At 33.9% G+C, this 20,758-nt stretch overlaps 1 protein-coding gene across 4 annotated transcripts in view; it reads right to left on the bottom strand.

The window, feature by feature from the left end:
- The window catches only part of LOC127721485 (nascent polypeptide-associated complex subunit alpha, muscle-specific form-like), a 93,437-nt gene that overhangs the window by 37,584 nt on the left and 35,095 nt on the right, over positions 1-20,758 (bottom strand). For 2 of the 4 annotated variants that reach the window (XR_007991269.1, XM_052228235.1), the window contains exons 9-10: positions 18,986-19,027; positions 17,451-17,558 (exon numbers count right to left, since the gene is read on the bottom strand). Coding sequence is in view for 3 of the 4 variants with exons in the window: in XM_052228235.1 (XP_052084195.1) it covers positions 17,451-17,558; positions 18,986-19,027 (150 nt within the window). In the remaining variant the exon portion in view is untranslated. Of the gene's footprint in view, positions 1-4,502; positions 16,218-17,450; positions 17,559-18,985; positions 19,028-20,758 lie in introns of those variants that run through there. The other 2 variants (XM_052228236.1, XM_052228239.1) reach the window with 2 other exon arrangements.

Below are 20,758 nucleotides of genomic sequence, written 5' to 3'. Positions count from 1 at the left end.
GCAAGTAAGAAAATAATACAACTATCTCAAACTTCAGCTTTTTATATATGAATACATAAACTGTTAACACAGAGATATGTTTCGCCTATTTGTTATTTTGATAATGCAAATGTTGTAATTAAAATAGCAATATTTAAACATGTAAGTTATGCAAATATTCAAAGTCAATGAACCATGACTGAAGGTATAGGGCTTAACAATCTCCATGGAAATGAGATGTGCCAATGCTAATACAACTGCAAACCAAATACCATTCACTTTTCATAAGTCGTTCCCTATAAACAAACCTAAACACAAACATTAACTTGTAAACTATGTAAAAGTTTCAAAGTCAATGAACCATAATTAGGGGGTGGGGTTATATAATCTCCATGGAAATGAAACTTGCAAATGCCAATACATTTGCATACCAAATATCATTGACTTAACATTAGTGGTTCATCTTGAACTGACCTAATCACAAACCAATACATGTAAACTAAGCAAAAGTTTCAAAGTCAATAGACCATGACTGAGGGGTAAGGACCAAATATTCTCCATGGAAATGAGATGTGCTAATGCTTATACAACTGCATACCAATTATCATTGACCTACCACTAACAGTTACCCTTAAACTGACCTAATTACAAACTAATACATGAAAACTAAGCAAAAGTTTCAAAGTCAATAGACCATGAATGAGGAGACAGGGCCAAATAATCTCCATGGAAATGAGATATGCCAATGCTTATACAGCTGCATACCAAATATCATTGACCTACCACTAGTTTCTACCACTCTGTCAAAGCTTGTTTTCTCACAAAACATACCTGGTGAACAGATCAATGCATATTGAATCTTAGCCAGGGGTTCAAATTTGCATTAAATAATGAAAGGTCCAGGACAATTTGAAATTAAGTGAAAGATCCTCCATAAGAAATTCAACGGTCCTGTATAAAGCATCAGTGTTAAGAATGGTAGGCCCTTGACTTTAGTAATTTAAAAATGAAAAGTCCTCTCCTAAAAAACACAGGTCCTGGAACTCAGACTATCACTAATTTGAACCCCTGTTTGCTGAAAGCAGAAAGCCCCATTGTCATTTGTTGCAATTCCTTTGTTTCAATATGAATTTGAATGAAAATCTATTAACACATTGGTATTATCAATATATCATTCATGGATAACTGCCTCATTTCTCACTGCAGATTCAAGTGGGAATATGTAAGAACCAATTTATCTAATATGTTTTATATACATGTATTATTCTTTTTTTTAATGATTTAATATTTGTTTTAGGTTTTTCGTCTTGTCGTTTTAGGTTAATATATAAGAATATAAAGCAAATTTTACAGCAAAATTTTATCTATGTGATGTTTTTTTTTCAACTATTAAACCTGGCACAGGTTATACCATGTATACAGTGACAAAACTTGTTATCAAAGCAACATAGCCAACTGTGTATAAAGATTACCATAAATCAAATAGGATTATCCGATATACATGTACCTTCTTGTTGAGTATGTCCATCAATCAATCAAACACACAAACAGCATATTCTTGTTATTGAACATTTCCATAATAATTCTTAGATAATAAAATGCATATCAACAAATACTTGAATGTCATTGGTTCTGTGGAATTTCTTACCTTGGTTTACACTTTGACAGACCATACTGCAGAAACTACTTTTGTTACCATGGAAACATTGTAAACCATGTAATCCTGGGGTTTAGAATAAGATGAATTTTAAAGAATATTGGGGTTGAGAATAATAACTATTAAACACTTTTTTGCTATAGGTTATTGATCTGGAAACTTGACAGCTAACTCACAAACTTAACATAAAATTCAGTGAGTTAATGGGCCCAGTTAACACCTCAATAACCTCTAGAAAAATGTGTTTAATCCTATAATTCCCTGTGTCACAACAACTCTTTCAAGAATAATTATCGTATCTTTGTGACACACTGCTATAATCAACATGTGGATAGGATGATCCTAGCTGTGGAGTTTATAGTTGAAGAAGGGACACTTTTACCATTATTTTTGGTCTTCACTTCACATCAATTATTGCACACTAATTTGCTTTTTTAGCATGTATGCATATTTTGGTACAATTTGATTCTTCATACAAGTCAAAGTGGATTTCTTTACATAGTTAACATTTCAGCTATCTCAAATCTAAATTTTGTCTATTCTGTTTTAAGTTATAGTGCTTTCAAAAATCCCTTTGCTTCAACAAATTTAATTAAATAAGTGGAGAATGTGTCCATGGAACACAGATGATGCCCCCCCCCCCCTTTCATATAACATTATACAAGGACATCACTGAAGAAGGGTAAAAGAGAGGAGAAAGATACCAGAGGGACATTCAAACTCACAACGCCATGGCTAAAAAAGGAAAAGACCAACAGATAAAACAATAGTACACAAAACACAACATAGAAAACTAAAGACTAAAGCAACACGAACCCCACCAAAAACTGGGGGTAATCTCAGGTGCTCCAGAAGGGTTAGCAGATCCTGCTCCACATGTGACACCCGTCGTGTAACTCTAGAACGGTTAAAGTGACATCACCCAAATTCAAACTTGATCTGTGTTTTGTGGTAATAAGCATTGTTTATAAGTTTCATAACATTCAGTTGAAGCAAACTAAAGTTAGAGAACAGAAACCAATTTCAGGACATACGGACGAACAGACAGGACAAGGGTAACACTTAATGCCCCCTCCGCTACAGCGGTGGCATCAGTAAGATAGAGTTAATATAAGTCTGCTTCAATGACTTTTTTTGTCCTTTACCGATCCATATACCGAAAATCAGCAAATTGTATCGTAAAAATGGAAGAAGATTGTGACCTTTTACTCTTCTGAATATATCTAATTTTGGTTGGCGAGAAACTCACTTTTTCAGAGCATTTTGAAATATCTGGTGAGATGAGCAAACCTTTATTATTAAACTTTTGATTTAATGTTTAGAACTTCAATCTCACATCAGTTTCATTAATTGACGGTTTATTTGTTATTAATATCATTACACCCTATTACCAAACACTGAGTAACATAATTTCAAATAAAAAAAATTTCAGTGGCAAATATTTCATACATATGCAGCAGAACAAATCGACAATTATTGTAACAGGTAGGGTTTGCAATGTATGTAGACCTGGATAGAAGGCAGGAAATTCCACCAGAAAAAATGGTCCTTTTCTGTACCTTTATCAGTTGGTTTTAGAGAATAAAGTATCTTCCAATCTATCTATGAATAGGGGCCAAAATTTTGCTTGGCAACAGGCCACCTATGGATCCCTCTGAGAGTTTTTGCAAGGATACTCACCATAATTGAGCATTGGAATTCACGTCACCATTCCTGAAAGTGGCTGGGAATTTATACAACCTGTACAGCTAAACAGAAGCCCCACTTTATCAAGGGTTAACAAACAGGAGGATTCCAGGGATGACCATAATTTTTCCCCCAGTCAACTCTTTGTGTCATCGACAAATGAAATTGAAAGGAAATAGAAGTCCATGTTTTAGAATGAGAAACTCCAAATAACAATCAAGATTAAAAAAATTAAAATAGCAGGTGCACAAACACGTGTCCTTAAGAAAAATCTTTACATGTTTGCTTGAATTCTTACTAGCTTTTTTTCAAGAGGCTGATTAACCAAAGTATTATATGGACTATGCAAGACAGTAACCTAAATAATTCAGTCCCTCGGTATGATCTACATTTATACAATAAAAACATGCCACGAATCCCAGCGTTTGATTGGCACTCGTTGGATGAGAGAGCCAATCAGCTGGTAGCTAAATTTCATCGAGATAGTTAAATCCTGAGCTTATTCTGGATTATTAATAAATGATTTTTACTAAGGGAGCTACCATTTGATTTTTATGGGGGGCTAGGATGACAAAATTTGTCCTGCCTTTTTTTTTATTAGTTTATCCCGACTTTTTTACATAAATTGTCATCCTGCCTTTTTTTATTTGCCAAGTTGCTCATCCTGCCTTTTGTTTTACTCAAAACTCCTGTCCTGCCTTTTTTTTCAAATTTCATCCTAGCCCCCCCCCCCCCCGCCCCCATAAAAATCATATGGTAACTTAAGACTTCAGGTGTTAATGTAGCCATCCTAGGGTAGCAGAATATAATTGAATTATTTTGGTGATCAAGGCAACAGAAGATGTGCATATTTTGTAATACTGTCTTAGCTGTTTAAACAAGTGGAACTGCAAGCTCCCTGATGATACCCCCGCTTAAATATTTCGGTAAACAGGAAGTTGTTGAGTGATGAATCTGAAAACGCATCACATGGTATAGCTGACTTATATAAACCCTGAAACCAAATTTCAGATATCCTTATGATGTAGTTCCTGAGAAAGCTGCGACAAAAAATATTCATGGGACGGATGGACGGAGGTAAAACAGTATACCCCCACTTTTTTAAAGCTGGGGTATAATAACTCAGGTGAAGACACATTGTTTCACTGGGAAGGCAATAAAATAAACTTCAATAGTGACACAGTATATTTGATTAGATTTTATCTGTACACAACTCTTTATTATATTACTATAATGATGGTTAAAATGTCTGCATGAAAAACTGACAAATAATAAGGACTGTTCCAAAAAAGACGAAAAAATATCATATAACACGGCATAAAAAGCGAACATTTAATTACATACAAATGCACCAGTAAGCCATCATACATCAATCTGACCTTTTATTATTAAAAATTTCTCCCCACTTACAAATAGAAGACAGCTTTACAACAAATACAGATCCTGTGCCCAAGCTACGCTTACACAGATCTGAAAATGCTCCATTCTACTTTCTGTTTTTGAAAATCTTTCAGGATTCTCTGATTCATACACACCTTCAAAAATTTGAAGGCTGAATTTTCATTGGCCGATGTAATAATTACCAGAACAGAAAGTAGAACAGTGTAAGTATAGCTTAGACACAGGATTTGTATTTTAATCAGAAATGTTTTACAACAGCATACTTTAACTTTTAAACGGTACACATCTTTTGTTTAGTTCATTCAAGTAACCATTCATTGGCCAGCAGATTTTCTTGTCAATTTGAATTGATTTTACTAAGAGCTATAAAAAATTATTGAGGTAATACATAAAAAGCTGAAAAACAGTCAGATTACAGAACTTTATCTAATGAATAATTGTTGGTATTTAGCACCTTTTTATAAACACATTAAGCTATATCATGGCTGCTAGATTTGATTGGCGGAGGAGGCAGGAGTACCTGGAGAGAGTGAATGACCTTCAGCAGGAAACTGGCAATCATCGTCAAATAGAGTCATACACCCCTTGCCAATCTGGGTTAGAACTCACAACCTCAGTGCTTACAGGCTAGTGATTACTGTAGACAAGAGTGCACACACTGAAATGTCTCGCCTACTATACTGACCATTGATTTTATGTTGATAGTCCTACATAAAAAGTTTTACTTCAAGTATCACATTAACATTTATGATCCAAGAAAATGAGGTCAAGGTCAGATAAACCAAGCCGGAAATACATGTACACCTTTAATACAATCCCTCCATACACAGAATATAGATGACCTATTGCTTATAGTATAAAAGAAACAGACCAAACCATGGAAATTCTATACTGACCAATGAACCATGAAAATGAAGTCAAGGTCATTTGAACCCTGCCAGATACACATATACACCTTACAATCATTCCATACACCAAATATAGTTGACCTATTGCTTAATTTAAGAAAAACAGACCAAAACACAAAACTTAACATAAGCAATGAACCATGAAAATGAGGTCATGGTCAAATAAAACCTGCCAGACTGACATGTACATCATTAAATATTTCCATACACCAAATATAGTTGACCTACTGCATACAGTATTAGAAAAACATACCAAAACACAAAAACTTAACATTTAGCAATGAAACGTGAAAATGAGGTCAAGGTCAAATAAAACCTGCCAGACTGACATGTACATCGTAAAATATTTCCATACACCAAATACAGTTGACCTATTGCATACAGTATTAGAAAAACAGACCAAAACACAAAACTAAACTATGACCACTGAATCATGAAAATGAGGACAAGGTCAGATGACACCTGCCAGTTGGACATGTACACCTTACAATCATTACATACACCAAATATAGTATCTCAGATATGGACTTGACCAAGAAAACTTAACCTTGTTCACTGATCCATGAAATGAGGTTGAGGTCAAGTGAAACCTATCTGACAGGCATGAGGACCTTGCAAGGTACGCACATACCAAATATAGTTATCATATTACTCATAAGAGAGAAATTAACATAACAAAAAATCTTAACTTTTTTTTTCAAGAAGTCACTGAACCATGAAAATGAGGTCAAGGACAATGGACATATGATAGATGGAAACTTCATATTATAAGGCATCTATATACAAAGTATGAAGCATCCAGGTCTTCTACCTTCTGAAATATAAAGCTTTTAAGAAGTTAGTTCACGCCTCTGCCGCCGGATCACTATCCCTATGTCGATCTTTCTGCGACAAAAGTCGCAGGCTTGAAAATAATGCCCCTCAGCAACTGCAACCAAGGAGATCTACTTAAATGGAAGCATTTTTCTAAATATCTCTCTTATTGAATTCTTAAGTGCTAAGTATTTTCAAGTTTTCATAATGAGTATACATTTGTACTAAAGGCCAACTTGAAGCTTGGTGTCAAGAATTGATACATGATCTTTTTTCCTCCTGTTCTCTCAATATTATGTTTAATCAGATTGCTGTGATTTCAGGTCTTTCCTCTTGTCAAACTTACAAAAAATATTGATACTCTGACATAGTTTGAAAAATACACTTTTGATCACCATAAAATAAACGTTTATCATAGAAAAGAATCTTCCAACTGAATCAAATACTGCGGATTCATTTATTTTCGTGGATATCTATTTTCATGAATTGAGGGAAAATTGTATTTTCTTGGATATTTGTTCATGGTTTTGTCAAAGTTTGCATATAAGCCTATAGAAAATTTCATACTTCCTTGAACATTTAAATTCATGGTTTATCTACGCTCACGAAATCACCCGAAATTTTACCATACGAATAATAATGACTCCCCAGTAGTAATCACTTAACATGTAACATGATGGAACAGCCCTGAACTATATACACATGCAAAATTACAAACAAAATTTAATATATATATTTTAATGAAACAGCTGCTACTGCAAATTCAGAAATTGTTGTGTGCTTTTATCATTTTTATTTTATTTTTTAAGAATGGACAAAAATGTGAGATAAATTATTGTGATTTCAGGAAATGCTGCATACAGATATGTGTATCCGATATCAGAATGCAAATTCTTTTTATTGCTATACTCACCTAGTCCAGGGGCGGATCCAGCCATTTTTAAAAGGGGGGTTCTAACCCAGGATTAACGGGGGGTTCCAACTATATGTCCCCATTCAAAAGCATTGATCGCATAAAAAAAAGGGGGGGGGGGGAGGTTTCAACCCCTCGGAACCCCCGCCCTGGATCCGCCACTGTAGTCACATTATTCGTGTTCATAAAAACATCACAATAATTTATGAATTTACAGTATATATAACAATTACAGCAACATAGGGTGTAACAATGTCAACTTCAGTACCCATTAGGTGATGATACACTAAAAAGTGACCTCTAACTGGTTTTTCGTGAATCAATGTGAAATGAGGTGATTGCTTGTGATTATATGATAGAAAAACAAAGGATATGGGGTATCCATCCTTGACACAAAATCAATACATGCACAGGTTGATTTTATGTTGGTGTTTAACGCCACTTTCAGCAAGCACACACTGTTGGCTATATCATAACTGCCAGTTTTTCCTTGTGGAGGAGAGAGAACCATCTGCCTTCAAGATTTCTAGTCAATTTTAATTAGATTGAATGCCATGAGAAGGATTAGAACTTACAACCTCAGTGATATGATCATTGTAGGTGACTTAAGATCACTTAACAAGCATTTTAAAAGACTAGTATAAATTAATAATCTAAAAATAAACTAAATAAAATTCTCCGCTGGGCGCAGCTTGATACGACCGCAGAAGTTGAACCCTGAACTGTTGGGGCAAGTATGGACACAACATTCAAGCTTAATATAGCACTGAATTTGGATTGTGATTAATTATTTGACACAGCATAGGTTTCTGACACAGAATGAATGTGGTCTAAGAACTTAAAAATTTTTAATTTACCTATTCAAACCATTTCATTATTATTTGCTTTTATATATAAATCAGAAATAACCAATTTAAAATGAAAATATTAAAGAAAAAAATTTGTAAGGGTTCCGCGGAACCCAGTGTCTCACCTACTTTTTAATCGCAGGCTCAACAAAAATAAGGAAGTAAATCAAAAAAAATATTCCTCTTGATACTATCTTTTGATTGTAAGAAGCTTCTGTCCAAGTTTGGTAAAAATCCAGGATAGTTTCTGAATCTAATAAATGTTTAAAAACTTTAACTGTAGACTGAATGTAATGTTAACTGGAAAAAAACAAAATTTCCTTCTAGATACTAGCATTTGATCATAAACAAGCTTCTGTCCAAGTTTGGTACAAATCCAAAATAGTATAAGAAAGTTATTAAAATTTTAAAAACTTTAACCACAGAGTGAATATGTTGTTTCCTGGCAGAAAATCTAAATCCATTTAAAAGTAAAATACGGAAAAAATGGATTTATTTTTTTACAAAATTTCCTTCTAGATACTAGCTTTTGATCATAAACAAGCTTCTGTCCAAGTTTGGTACAAATCCAAAATAGTATAAGAAAGTTATTAAAATTCTAAAAACTTTAACCACAGAGTGAATGGGTTGTTTCCCAGCAGAAAATCTAAGTCCATTTAAAAGTAAAATAAGGAAAAAATGGATTTATTTTTTTACAAAATTTACTTCTAGATACTATATTATGATCATAAACAAGCTTCTGTCCAAGTTTGGTACAAACCCAGGATAGTTTAAGAAAGATATTAAAATTTTAAAAACTTTAACCACAGAGTGAATGTAATATTTCCCGGCAGAAAAACTAAGTCCATTTATAAGTAAAATACGGAAAAAATGGAATTTTATTTTTACAAAATTTACTTCTGGATACTATCTTATGATCATAAACAAGCTTCTGTCCAAGTTTGGTAGAAATCCAGGATAGTTTAAGAAAGTTATTAAAATTTCAAAAACTTTAACCACAGAGTGAATATTTGTGGACGCCGCCGCCGACGGAATGTAGGATCGCTATGTCTCGCTTTTTCGACTAAAGTCGAAGGCTCGACAAAAAAGGAAAAAAAAAATCCCCCCTCAAATTTTTTGAACCCCCTTATGATTCATCATCCCCAAACTTAATCCCAGCCTTCCCTTTGTGATATGGAACCTTGCAGTACAATTTCAGAGAGATCTGTACACTTGAACACAAGTTATTGTCTGGAAACTAGAAAAATGCTTGTTTTTGGCCCCATTTTCCTTAACATTTAGGGCAATTAACCCCAAACTCAAACCCAGCTTTCCCTTTGAGATATGGAACCTTGTAGTACAATTTCATAAAGATCCATACACTTACACACAAGTTATTGTCGTGACACTAGAAAAATGCTTGTTTTTTTGCCCCTATAGCTAATTCCTACAATTTTGAGGCAATTACCCCCAAACTCAATCCCAGCCTTCCCTTTGTGGTATTGTACCTTGCAATCAATTTCAGAGAGATCTGTACACTTGAACACAAGTTATTGTCTGGAAACTAGAAAAAATGCTTGTTTTTGGTCCCTTTTTGGCCCCAAACTCCTAAACGTTTCGGGCAATTACTCCCAAACTCAAACCCAGCTTTCCCTTTGTGATATGGAACCTTGTAGTACAATTTCATAAAGATCCATACACTTACACACAAGTTATTGTCCTGGAACTAGAAAAATGCTTGTTTTTTTGCCCCTAATTCCTAAAATTTTGAGGCAATTACCCCCAAAATCAATCCCAGCCTTTCCTTTGTGGTATGGTACCTTGCAGTACAATTTCAGAGAGATCCGTACACTTGAACACAAGATATTGTCTAGAAACTAGAAAAATGCTTATTTTTGGCCCCTTATTCCTAAATGTTTTAGGCAATTACCCCCAAACTCAATTCCAGCTTTCCCTTTTAGATATGGAACCTTGTAGTACAATTTCAGAAAGATCCATACACTTACACACAAGTTATTGTCATGAAACTAGAAAAATGCTTGTTTTTTGCCCCTAATTTCATAAATTTTGGAGGTAATTACCCCCAAAATCAATCCCAGCATTCCCTTTGTGGTATGGAACCTTGTTATACAATGTCAGAGAGATCCATACACTAACACACAAGTTATGTCTGGAAGTTACAAAAATGCATATTTTTGGCCCCTTATTCCTTAACTGTTGGTACCATAACCCCCAAAATCAATCCCAACCTTCCTTTTGTGGTATTGAACTTTATGGTAAAATTTCATAGAGATCCATTCACTTAAACTAAAGTTAGAGTGCGAAAACCAATGTGTCTTCGGATGACGAAGACGACGCCAACATCATACCAATATACGACCGCAAAATTTTTCGCGGTCGTATAAAAAGTAGAAAAATTCAGCCTTTTTTTCATTTGTAAAGGGGCATAACTCTAGAACAGTAGAAGTGACGCCACCAAAATTCAAACTTGATCTGTGTTTTGTAGTACTTAATAAGCACTGTGTATAAGATTCATAACATTTGGTTGAGGCAAACTAAATTATTAAGAGAAAGGAATCGTAAAATTCAGCAATTTTTTCGTTAGTAAAGGGGCCTAACTCTTGAAAAGTAAAAGTGACACCACCAAAATTCAAACTTAATCTGTGTTTTGTGGTAATAAGCATTGTGTATAAGATTCATAACATTTGGTTTAGGCAAACTAAAGTGAGAGAACGGAAATGAAAAATTCACCAATTTTTCCATTTGTAAAGGGGCATAACTCTAGAACAGTAAAAGTGACACCACCAAAATTCAAATTTGATCTGTGTTTTGTGGTAATAAGCATTAATTATAAGTTTCATAACATTTGGTTGTGGCAAACTAAAGTTAGAGTACGGAAACCAATTTTGGGACGTATGGACGTACAGACAGACAAGGGTAAAACTTAATGCCCCGTCCGCTATGGCGGGGGCATTAAAAAGTGAAGTTTTCCGCCATATCAACTGAAAATTATTTGACCAACAGATTCCACCACTGCTTTAGATGCAAAACCATATTTCTGTACTCTCTCCAATTAAATTTCTAATATTTAATGTTCTGCAAACCAGGTATTTTAAATTTGAAAAGTAAACTGTCTGAATTAATGAAACTTCCTATCACATTCTTTGGAGTGGAGGAATCTATTCCAAATGTAAACAGAGATATCAGAGTAAATCAATCATCCACTGTCACCAGCTTTCACTGTGAAAAAAAAAACATGAAGAAAACCAACGACCATGAGTAATTGACTGAATTTCTGCAATTCTCTCCCTTATACCATGATTAAATAAAAGAACAGAGTTCAGTTATCCCCCTGGGGGTCGCACATATTTTATCTGTCCCAGGACAATAACTGAAAAAGATTTTTTTTATGGTTCTTTATTCTTTTAAACATTTTTTATAAATTATTTTAGAGAAATGAAGGTTTGAAAGCTCTATCAATGCAATTTTCCATACTATTAATATTTTTAAGGGACATAATTCTTTTAACAATTGTTGATGGGCCATGATTTTTTTGAAATTGTGAGACATTGCTGATATAAATCTTTGATATAAATTTAATATATATCTGACAAGAATTGTACACATCAGAGCTCTCAAAATGCAATTTTCCATATACCGTAATTAATATTTCCAAGGGGCATGACTCTTCTTCATTTTTTTTTATCAGCACTGATTTTAGAACTTGTCCGATACATTGTTGATATAAATTTCATAATAATCTGGAAAGAACTGTACACATGAGTGCATTTACAATAGCTCTTTTAGAAATAACTGATAGACAGTGATTTTCTCATTTGTTCGATACATTGCTGATTTAAGCCTATGTATGCTCTAAATTTCATAAAAATCTGGCAGTTGGTATTTCTATGTCCCCCAGCGACACATTATTGGGGACCAAAAAAGACCCTGATAGCATTGTTCAAGTCTGATTGTAATCCTGAATAACAAACAAACAATTTTGAACTTCATGAACAAGTTCTTTGAATAATTAAAAAAATAGGGTTGTCTATAAATAAAACAAAAAGCATGACATAATTAAAGCAAAAATTTTGCAATTGCATGAAGAAGGGAATCCTCGTATATGTATATCATTTAAACCAACCAAAAATTCTCAAGTTCTACAGCATTTTCATTTTTTTAAAGCTTTTATAGATTATGGTTATAATAAGGGGTTAAAGGTTTATTAGACTACAAAACATGCATTAAATATTAATGATAATAATAATATACTAGTCATCACAAGGTTTCAAAACCAGAAGAGACAAAATTATACAATGGATACTAAATCTAGGCAAGCTGTTGATAAATTCAACAGAGAAGACATACAGATAAAATCAACACCCAGTTACAGGATGTAAACATGGTAAACAAGAATGTGTCCATAGTACACGGATGCCCCACTCGCATTATCATTTTCTATGTTCAGTGGACCGTGAAATTGGGGTCAAACCTCTAATTTGGCATTAAAATTAGAAAGATCATATCATAGGGAACATGTGTACTTAGTTTCAAGTTGATTGGACTTCAACTTCATCAATGAAAGAACCTTAGTGAGCGCGCTCACATACCCCACGTCCCCACATTGTCATTGGAGAAATAAAATAAGTGTAAGAAAAAATAAAAATTGTATCAGAAAAAAAAATTAAATCATAATTTCCTGTCAATATGCACATCTACATAGTATGTCCTTATTATCTGAAAAGGTTTCATGAAATTCTGTTGTGTGGTTTGAGATTAGTTGCGATGACAAAAGGTTGCAGTAGTATATTGGGCAAATAAGTTCAAAGGGGCATAACTCCTGGAAAAAAATTTAATCGTAATTTTCTGTCGATATGCACATCAACGTAGTATGTCCTTATTATCTGAAAAGTTTTCATGAAATTCTGTTGTGTGGTTTGAGAGGAGTTGCGATGACAAACTGTTGCAGTAGTACATTAAAGTAAATAAGTTCAAAGGGGCGTAACTCCTAGAAAAAGAATTGAATCGTAATTTCCTGTCGATATGCACAACTACATAGTATGTCCTTATTATCTAAAAAGGTTTCGTGAAATTCTGTTGTGTGGTTTGAGAGGAGTTGCGATGACAAGAAACAGGACTGACGGACGGGTCAAAAACATTATACCCTCCGCAACTCGTTGCGTGGGGTATAAAAACTACCTGAAGCGACTAATTGACAGACGCACAAACGGATGGACGAACGAACGCACAGACAGAAAAACATAATAAAACAAACAACCAAACGAGGTAGTGACAACATATAAAGGAGTTCCAAACTTTGACTAGCATACCAATATGTGGAAGGGACACACTTGGGCCACACTTCAAAATATTTTGGTTTGCCCAAACCCTACCCAAAGGTAGAGACAGTGGGTAGGTAGGTAAGCATTTTCTTTTTTTTTTCGGCAAAGAAAAATTGAAGTGTCAGATGTGTTTTAGTATGTATGCCTATCTGATTAAAAAAAAACTTTGTCACATCAGGACAATAAAAGATTTTGGGTAGGCAGCTATTTTCTGGGTAGGTAGGGTTAGGGCAAACGAACATATTCTTTTTTATGGCCTTGTTTGTGAGTACTGAAACTTTCCTTCCTACTACATGTACTACAGTCTTAAAATCAAAAGAGAGCTTTACAAAAAATTTTCAGATATTGAAATACTGATATACTATTGGGAACAACCAAGGGCTGATATTTAAAAAAAAAATGTTAACAACTTTACAAATTCAGTGAATAAAAAGTAGTCATTATTCAATCCATAATATAAAACTGCATTTTAAGGCCCTTTTCTGAGTTTTCAAGGTTTGACAAAAAAAAGTAAATTGTTACACCCACTGTTATAGCTGGTCTACTTCAACAAGTAACAGACAAATTGGCACATCCATTGTAATAGCTGTTTTATCTTAACATAACATGCCCAGGGAAACTCCTTTTTAAATAAGGAATTCAACATCCCGTTCATAATGTTGACTGGTGTCTGATACAACCAAATTTACAGCAATTACAAGTACTTTCCCTACCTACATGCTTAATGGAACAGCCTTATGAATATTCATGATTAACAATAATAAGCAAAATATTTGAACATATGTATGAGATGGACGACGCTTTATCCTAGCTAGTTGCTTCATGGTGGCATATCTGGCACACATTCTAATACTGTATCTACTCTCGCTATCTTTTCCACTACAACTTTTTCCATTTCCTTTATTACGACTGGTTGACACGAAATCACTTCCTTCTTTAAAATTTGGCGACCCACCAAATTATTCCCATTTTCTTTTGCAACTGAACCCAATCCTGGTAAGGTATTTAACTTTGATGTGGTTGTTTGAACTTTTTGCCTCCTTTTGTGGTCCCCATTTAATTTGTGACTGATGTCTTTGCAATGTGAACACGGATTTAAATGCGTCTCTTTTGCCACAGTTGCCTCTTTTTCAACACCATACCAGACTTGGCAACTATCTGACTGACAACGTTTGAATGGATACTTGAAAAATATAATATCTGATCGTCGACGGCAACTTCGGATATATCTTTTCTCAATTCCTTGACAAAATGAATATTTTGTAATCTTCTCAAGAATTTCTATGAAACAATCTATATTTATTCCGTCTTTTTCATCATTTAGAATGCTGAACTCTTCAACAGGTTTGAAAACAATGCTCAAGGTAATTTTACCCTTCATTGTCAATGTCAATGTCAATGGGTCAAGGTCATGACCCAGAACACCAAAATATTGTTTATTTCTGATCACCAGACATTTTCTCTTTTTTCCAGTAGAAACTACCTACAAAACAAAAAGAAAACAAAATTCTATAAACATGACCTACATTTAAAAAGTAGGCCAAATTACTTCTTGCTTCACAAGCACCTTTTATAAGTACTTTCCTTTATACTTAAGTTACAATTTTACAAATTTTTAATCAGAAAGTATGAAAAATATTGTAAATTATACTGTTCTATAGAATTAGCAAATCAATCTGTGGCTTTGTCCAATCTCAAAGGAATTAATTTCTAAATGATTTTTTATTTACTTTTGTGATTTTTTTATTTTACTTTTGTGATTTTTTTATTTTACTTTTGTGATTTTTTCATTAATAGTTTTCTTTATCAAGTTTAAAGTTTACTATCCTTCAAATTAATTTTTTTATCAAATTTATATTCTGTATTAATTTCTATAAGCAATTCATGGACAAAGACGATCAGGCAAGAATTGCAATAACAATGTTTTTAAAAGAAACCTTAATACAAATAACTTTTAAAAATATATCAATCTTAAAACATCAAGTTCTCCCCCATACACATATATGAAGGTCTGGATGGGAGGTCCTTCATGTCTATATTCCTTTAATTTGTAATTCGTTTTTCTTTTTTCTTTCTATTCTTTGCCCATTAATCTCTATTGGTTATTTTGTTTGACCCATTTTTCTCTGTTCTTTCTTTTTTTGGTCCATTTCAGTATTGGTCTATCATAACCCTATCCAGCCCTCATACATGAAAACGTATCAAAAATAGCGACAAAAAAGAATCCAAATTTTATATTTCTTTCAAAATGAAGTACTATAAATTACCATAATGAATTTGTTTCATTTGTTAATTATGGAATTTTTAAATATTTATTCCTGTGTAGAATAAGCATGCAATAAATGTGTACAATATCTTAATCTGAAGCAGTCTGAATATATACCTTCGAATCAAGAACTTTGTACTGTGGTGATCTCAAAATGCCTAATGCCTCTTGGATAATTCTCTTTTTCGAGTTTTCTTCCCCGGATTGCAACAAACAATGTCCTGTGTTCATGCTGGGTGAATACTCAAGTGCAGCATTTTCAACGAAGGCACATTGCGTCCAAACAGACTTCCTAGTAGGAGGCATGGGGCCAAGGACTGTAAACAGGTCTGACTTTCCCGCCTCTTCCATTTTGCCGTTGAGATAGTTCCACAAGAACATATTACACTGAGTTTGAACTGTACGTCTGCTGTAATTGTCAGATACTGGAAAATATCCAAACGCAGTAGCACATGTAGACTCGACCACAAAGTGTTCAAAATAATCACGTTAAAACACAATCGTATATTAAAAAAATATACGTAAGTAAGTCATGCAGAATTTCAGTAATATTTCACATTACAGCAATTGCAACATTTTTTCATATAACTATTTTTTATAACACCTAAAATCCGAGGTTTTATAAATTCTAAAATTAAGGATGTTCGCTCCTCTATTTCAAAAGAACAAGCTTTTTAAAATACTGTAATGTATTGATAGTATATAAATAACAGAACTTAAAAAGCATAAAAAATTGATAGTTCTGTCTCCTTGATTTCGAAATATAATCAATTGAAAATTTGGCGGGAAATGATTCTCTCTAGATATGTCATACTATTAACATTGGCACCTTTTATCTTTCAAAAATTTTGAAAGAATTTCAAAAATGGCTTTTTGTTAAAGTATATGTAACAAAATTATGAAGAGAAAAGCGGGATGTTATCGGACAAAATTTTTAATGACACTACATGGATAAAACAAGAGGATTCCGAATATCTGACATAGTCATAAACAGGAATATTGAACATCCTTAACGATGGATTACAATGATATACTAGGCTTCATTAGAAGTTACCATGTACATAGGTTTACTAGGTTCTTTAATCATTACACTAAAACTATGGACATAAAGGTAATGTGAAAATACCAGATGAAGAGAAAATTTTTTTATTGATGTCAGGATTTATTCAAATTTCTTTGGTCAAAGTTTTATTTATAACAAAGTACATAGTCATTTTATCTGATTCGAGGGCTATAGTACAACTTATCGCTATTTGTCTACCATTAATAGACCTTACAAAGGTTCCCCGTAAACTTTTGACGTCACAATAGAATATGTCTGATGCCACAAAGGAAATCTGAACATTGTATGATGTCAATAGTTCAAGTGTCTGACTGTCGCAGATTCCCAAAGAGTGATAAGGTCTATATCAAAATGGATGGAAGAGAGTAGAAAGGGACTCCCATAACACCCCCACAACCAACAGACTTTAGAGTAATTTTGCATACATCATATGGACATCCAAAATCAAATAACTTACAACCCTAGGTAGTTAAAACTTTCAATCCTACCCTCCCACATGCATTTTACGGAACAGCCCCAAAAAAGGGTTTTTAATCAAGGCCTTTTTAACAGAAGATGTGCTTGTGCTGTTAATGCTCTGTGAAAAAAGACTTACAATGTTGTGATTCTTCTGACGTTCGTTGTGTTGACGGCTCTTTTTCCATCTTGGAAAGTTCTATTGTCAGTTGTCGGTCCAGTATATCTGGTCGCAGTTCTGGGGTACCTGTAATTAATTGGTGTAATATGATGTCTATTTTTTTCTAATCAGGTACCATTTGTGTTAGGCTTTTTCTTTGCATTTTATGAAATGTGCATCTGATCAAGATTAAGAGAGTCAAACAATGAGTTGAAAAAAAAGTTTTTTTTTTGTTTCAAACATTCACATGGAATGGATATTGATTAATTATTCACTATTAGTAGTCAGTTTGGTTCAATTTTTGTCATAATAAGCCCCAAAACTTTATCAATACATTATTGACATGCAAAATAGAAATTAACCTTATTCATGTCATTTAGGTCAATATGCATGTGACCTACGATGTGACCTCAGTTGGAGATGATTGAGCATGTCATTAGCAGGCTCAGTTATTTAAAAGAATGTCAGTTTTTAAAAGAAGTGAAGACCGATTTACGTTGACTGAAATGACGCACAAATAAAATATAAATTAAAGATAAATAGATGATGAATTGGTGTTTCTTCCAATGGTAATATTACATGCATATAAGGAAAAGAACCAAGACCGTACCCAGATGTTTAATATGCTACTATATAAGAAGATATTGTTGTTGGTTGCTGTCTGTTATATCTGTTTTTTGTAAATTGTTTTATCATAAATCAAGGCTCTGTTTTTTCATGGGAATACTTTCACATTTTGTCAAAAAGAGGATTTTTATCACTAACTAGTATATATCATGGTATTATTTTTGCTCGATGTTGAAGGCAGAATGGTGAACTATAATTGCTTAATTCAACTTCATTTCTAATCTGTTGTATAGTTGTCTCATTGGCAATCATACGAATCCTCATTTTGATACCTCATTCCTCCTTTTGATACCTGTTCTTCCTTGATCATATAAATTCTTATTCGGACTGACCAATAATTGCTCTTATGCCTAAATAATTTAATTTGGGATGTAACACGTCTTCTGATTGGCTGATGTTGTTTTGTTTATTAGCTCATAGATATAATTTTGTCAAGTGACTGTGACGTCATCAATGTTTTTTCATGGTTTACTCCGGTTTAAAATGGAATTTAGAATTAAATTATAAGAAATGACTGTAATATTTTTTCTGTCTATTCGAAATAACATAAAAAATGTGGTGCACACTTTAAAATAACCCGCGTAGCGTGTTATTCAGTGTGCACCACATTTTTGATGTTATTTCTTCTTAGACAGAAAAAATATTACAGTTATTACTTAAATTCCTTAAATGCAAAGAGCTTAGTAAGCAGCAAATACCAATTAAAATCTTTGGATTGACCCTGGCCTGAAACCTTAACCTGCACTCAAGACAAGCAGGCCACCAAAAAGCCACAAAGGTGGTCAACACAGGTTAAAAACAACAACTCTATGCTTCTGTGCTTTGGCTGGGTTGTTGTCTCTTTAACACATTCCCCATTTCCATTCTCAATTTTATTGATTACTTACAGACAGGAGACGGACTGGATCCTATACTAACAACATCAGTTTCTGTGAAAAAAATATTGTTAATATAAACATTTGACATGATTACTCAATTTCTACACACCCATACTTAATCCTTTATTACATTTTAAGTTGCAGGATGCCACACCAGTACTTGTGTATTCAATAAAAAAAAAAAAAAAAAAAACGGTTTAAAAAAAAAATAAAAAATTAATAAATAAAATAAATCAAAGCACTGTAAGCGCTGTAGGCAGTTAACCAAAAACCAAGCCAAACGTAATTATGAAAACTGTGGCAATGTTGCTTCAATTTTCTTTTAAGATTTGAAAGAACAAACATTAAACATTCGTATATTGTACATTTATGTTCATTAAATGAATTGATTATTAAGGCAAATTAATTAATATTTCATCAAGGTTTTCAAAAGCAACTCATATATCAATGTAAATGACCCCCATCTTCACCCCCAAGTGCATGATGTTACTCCATACCAAGTTTGGAATAAAATGACAGGTGATTATAAAACAGTAGGTCAAACATTCTCGGGCTTTACACTGCTTGAAAGATTTATATGTTTTCTTTAAAATGAGCCATAAATGAAAATTATTATAGGCCCAGAAATAATTTAATAAACAATTAAAGTAAATTCAATAATCTAGACTCATTTTTTGGATCAATTTTTTTTTATAATAAACAAAATATTTTGTAACAGGATGCCGTTACGAAGTCTCCCAAACAAAGCCCCCATAATTCGTCATTCCCATGGTCTCCTGACATTGGGCAAAGTCCAGTTCATATTGGTTTGGTCTAGTAAAGTGATATGCATATGTGACACCAAGGAGATTGACCCTGTATGTCATTCAAATCTTTTTGAAATGATGAACAGGAATAAATATAGTTTAGGTGTGGGTATCTCGACCGTTTACAAGTTCTCAAACAGGAGGGGGTGGGGTGACCCCAGGGACTCCCCCTATATTTCATTTGATTTGTTATATTGTCCCATACATGAATACATATGGTTTAGGGGTGGGGATCTCGACCATTTCCAAGTTCTCAAACAGGAGGGGGTGGGGTGACCCCAGGGACTCCCCCTATATTTCATTTGATTTGTTATATTGTCCCATACATGAATACATATGGTTTAGGGGTGGGGATCTCGACAATTTCCAAGTTCTCAAACAGGAGGGGTGGGGTGACCCCAGAGACTCCCCAAATATTTCATTTGATTTGTTATATTGTCCCATACATGAATATATATGGTTAAGGGTGGGGATCTTGACTGTTTACAAGTTCTCAAACAAGAGGGGGTGGGGTGTCCCCATGGACTCCCCCTATATTTCATTTGATTTGTTGTATTGTCCCATACATGAATGTATATGGTTTAGGGGTGGGGATCTCAACCATTTCCAAGTTCTCAAACAGGAGGGGTTGGGGTGACCCAAGGGACTCCCCATATATTTCATTTGATTTGTTATATTGTCCCATACATGAATATATACGGTTTAGGGGTGGGGATCTCGACCGTTTACAAGTTCTCAAACAGGAGGGGGTGGGGTGACCCTAGGGACTCACTCTATATTTCATTTTTGATTTGTTTTATTGTCCCATACATGAATATATATGGTTTAGGGGTGGGGATCTTGACCATTTCCAAGTTCTCAAACAGGAGGGGGTGGGGTGACCCCAGGGACTCCCCCTATATTTCATTTGATTTGTTATATTGTCCCATACATGAATACATATGGTTTAGGGATGGGGATCTCGACAATTTCCAAG

The sequence above is a fragment of the Mytilus californianus genome, unplaced genomic scaffold, assembly GCF_021869535.1.
Source record: "Mytilus californianus isolate M0D057914Y unplaced genomic scaffold, xbMytCali1.0.p SCAF_12, whole genome shotgun sequence".
Lineage (NCBI taxonomy): Eukaryota > Metazoa > Mollusca > Bivalvia > Mytilida > Mytilidae > Mytilus > Mytilus californianus.
The sequence above is the reverse complement of the archived record's forward strand: the minus strand, read 5'-3'. Positions and strand labels throughout refer to the sequence as shown.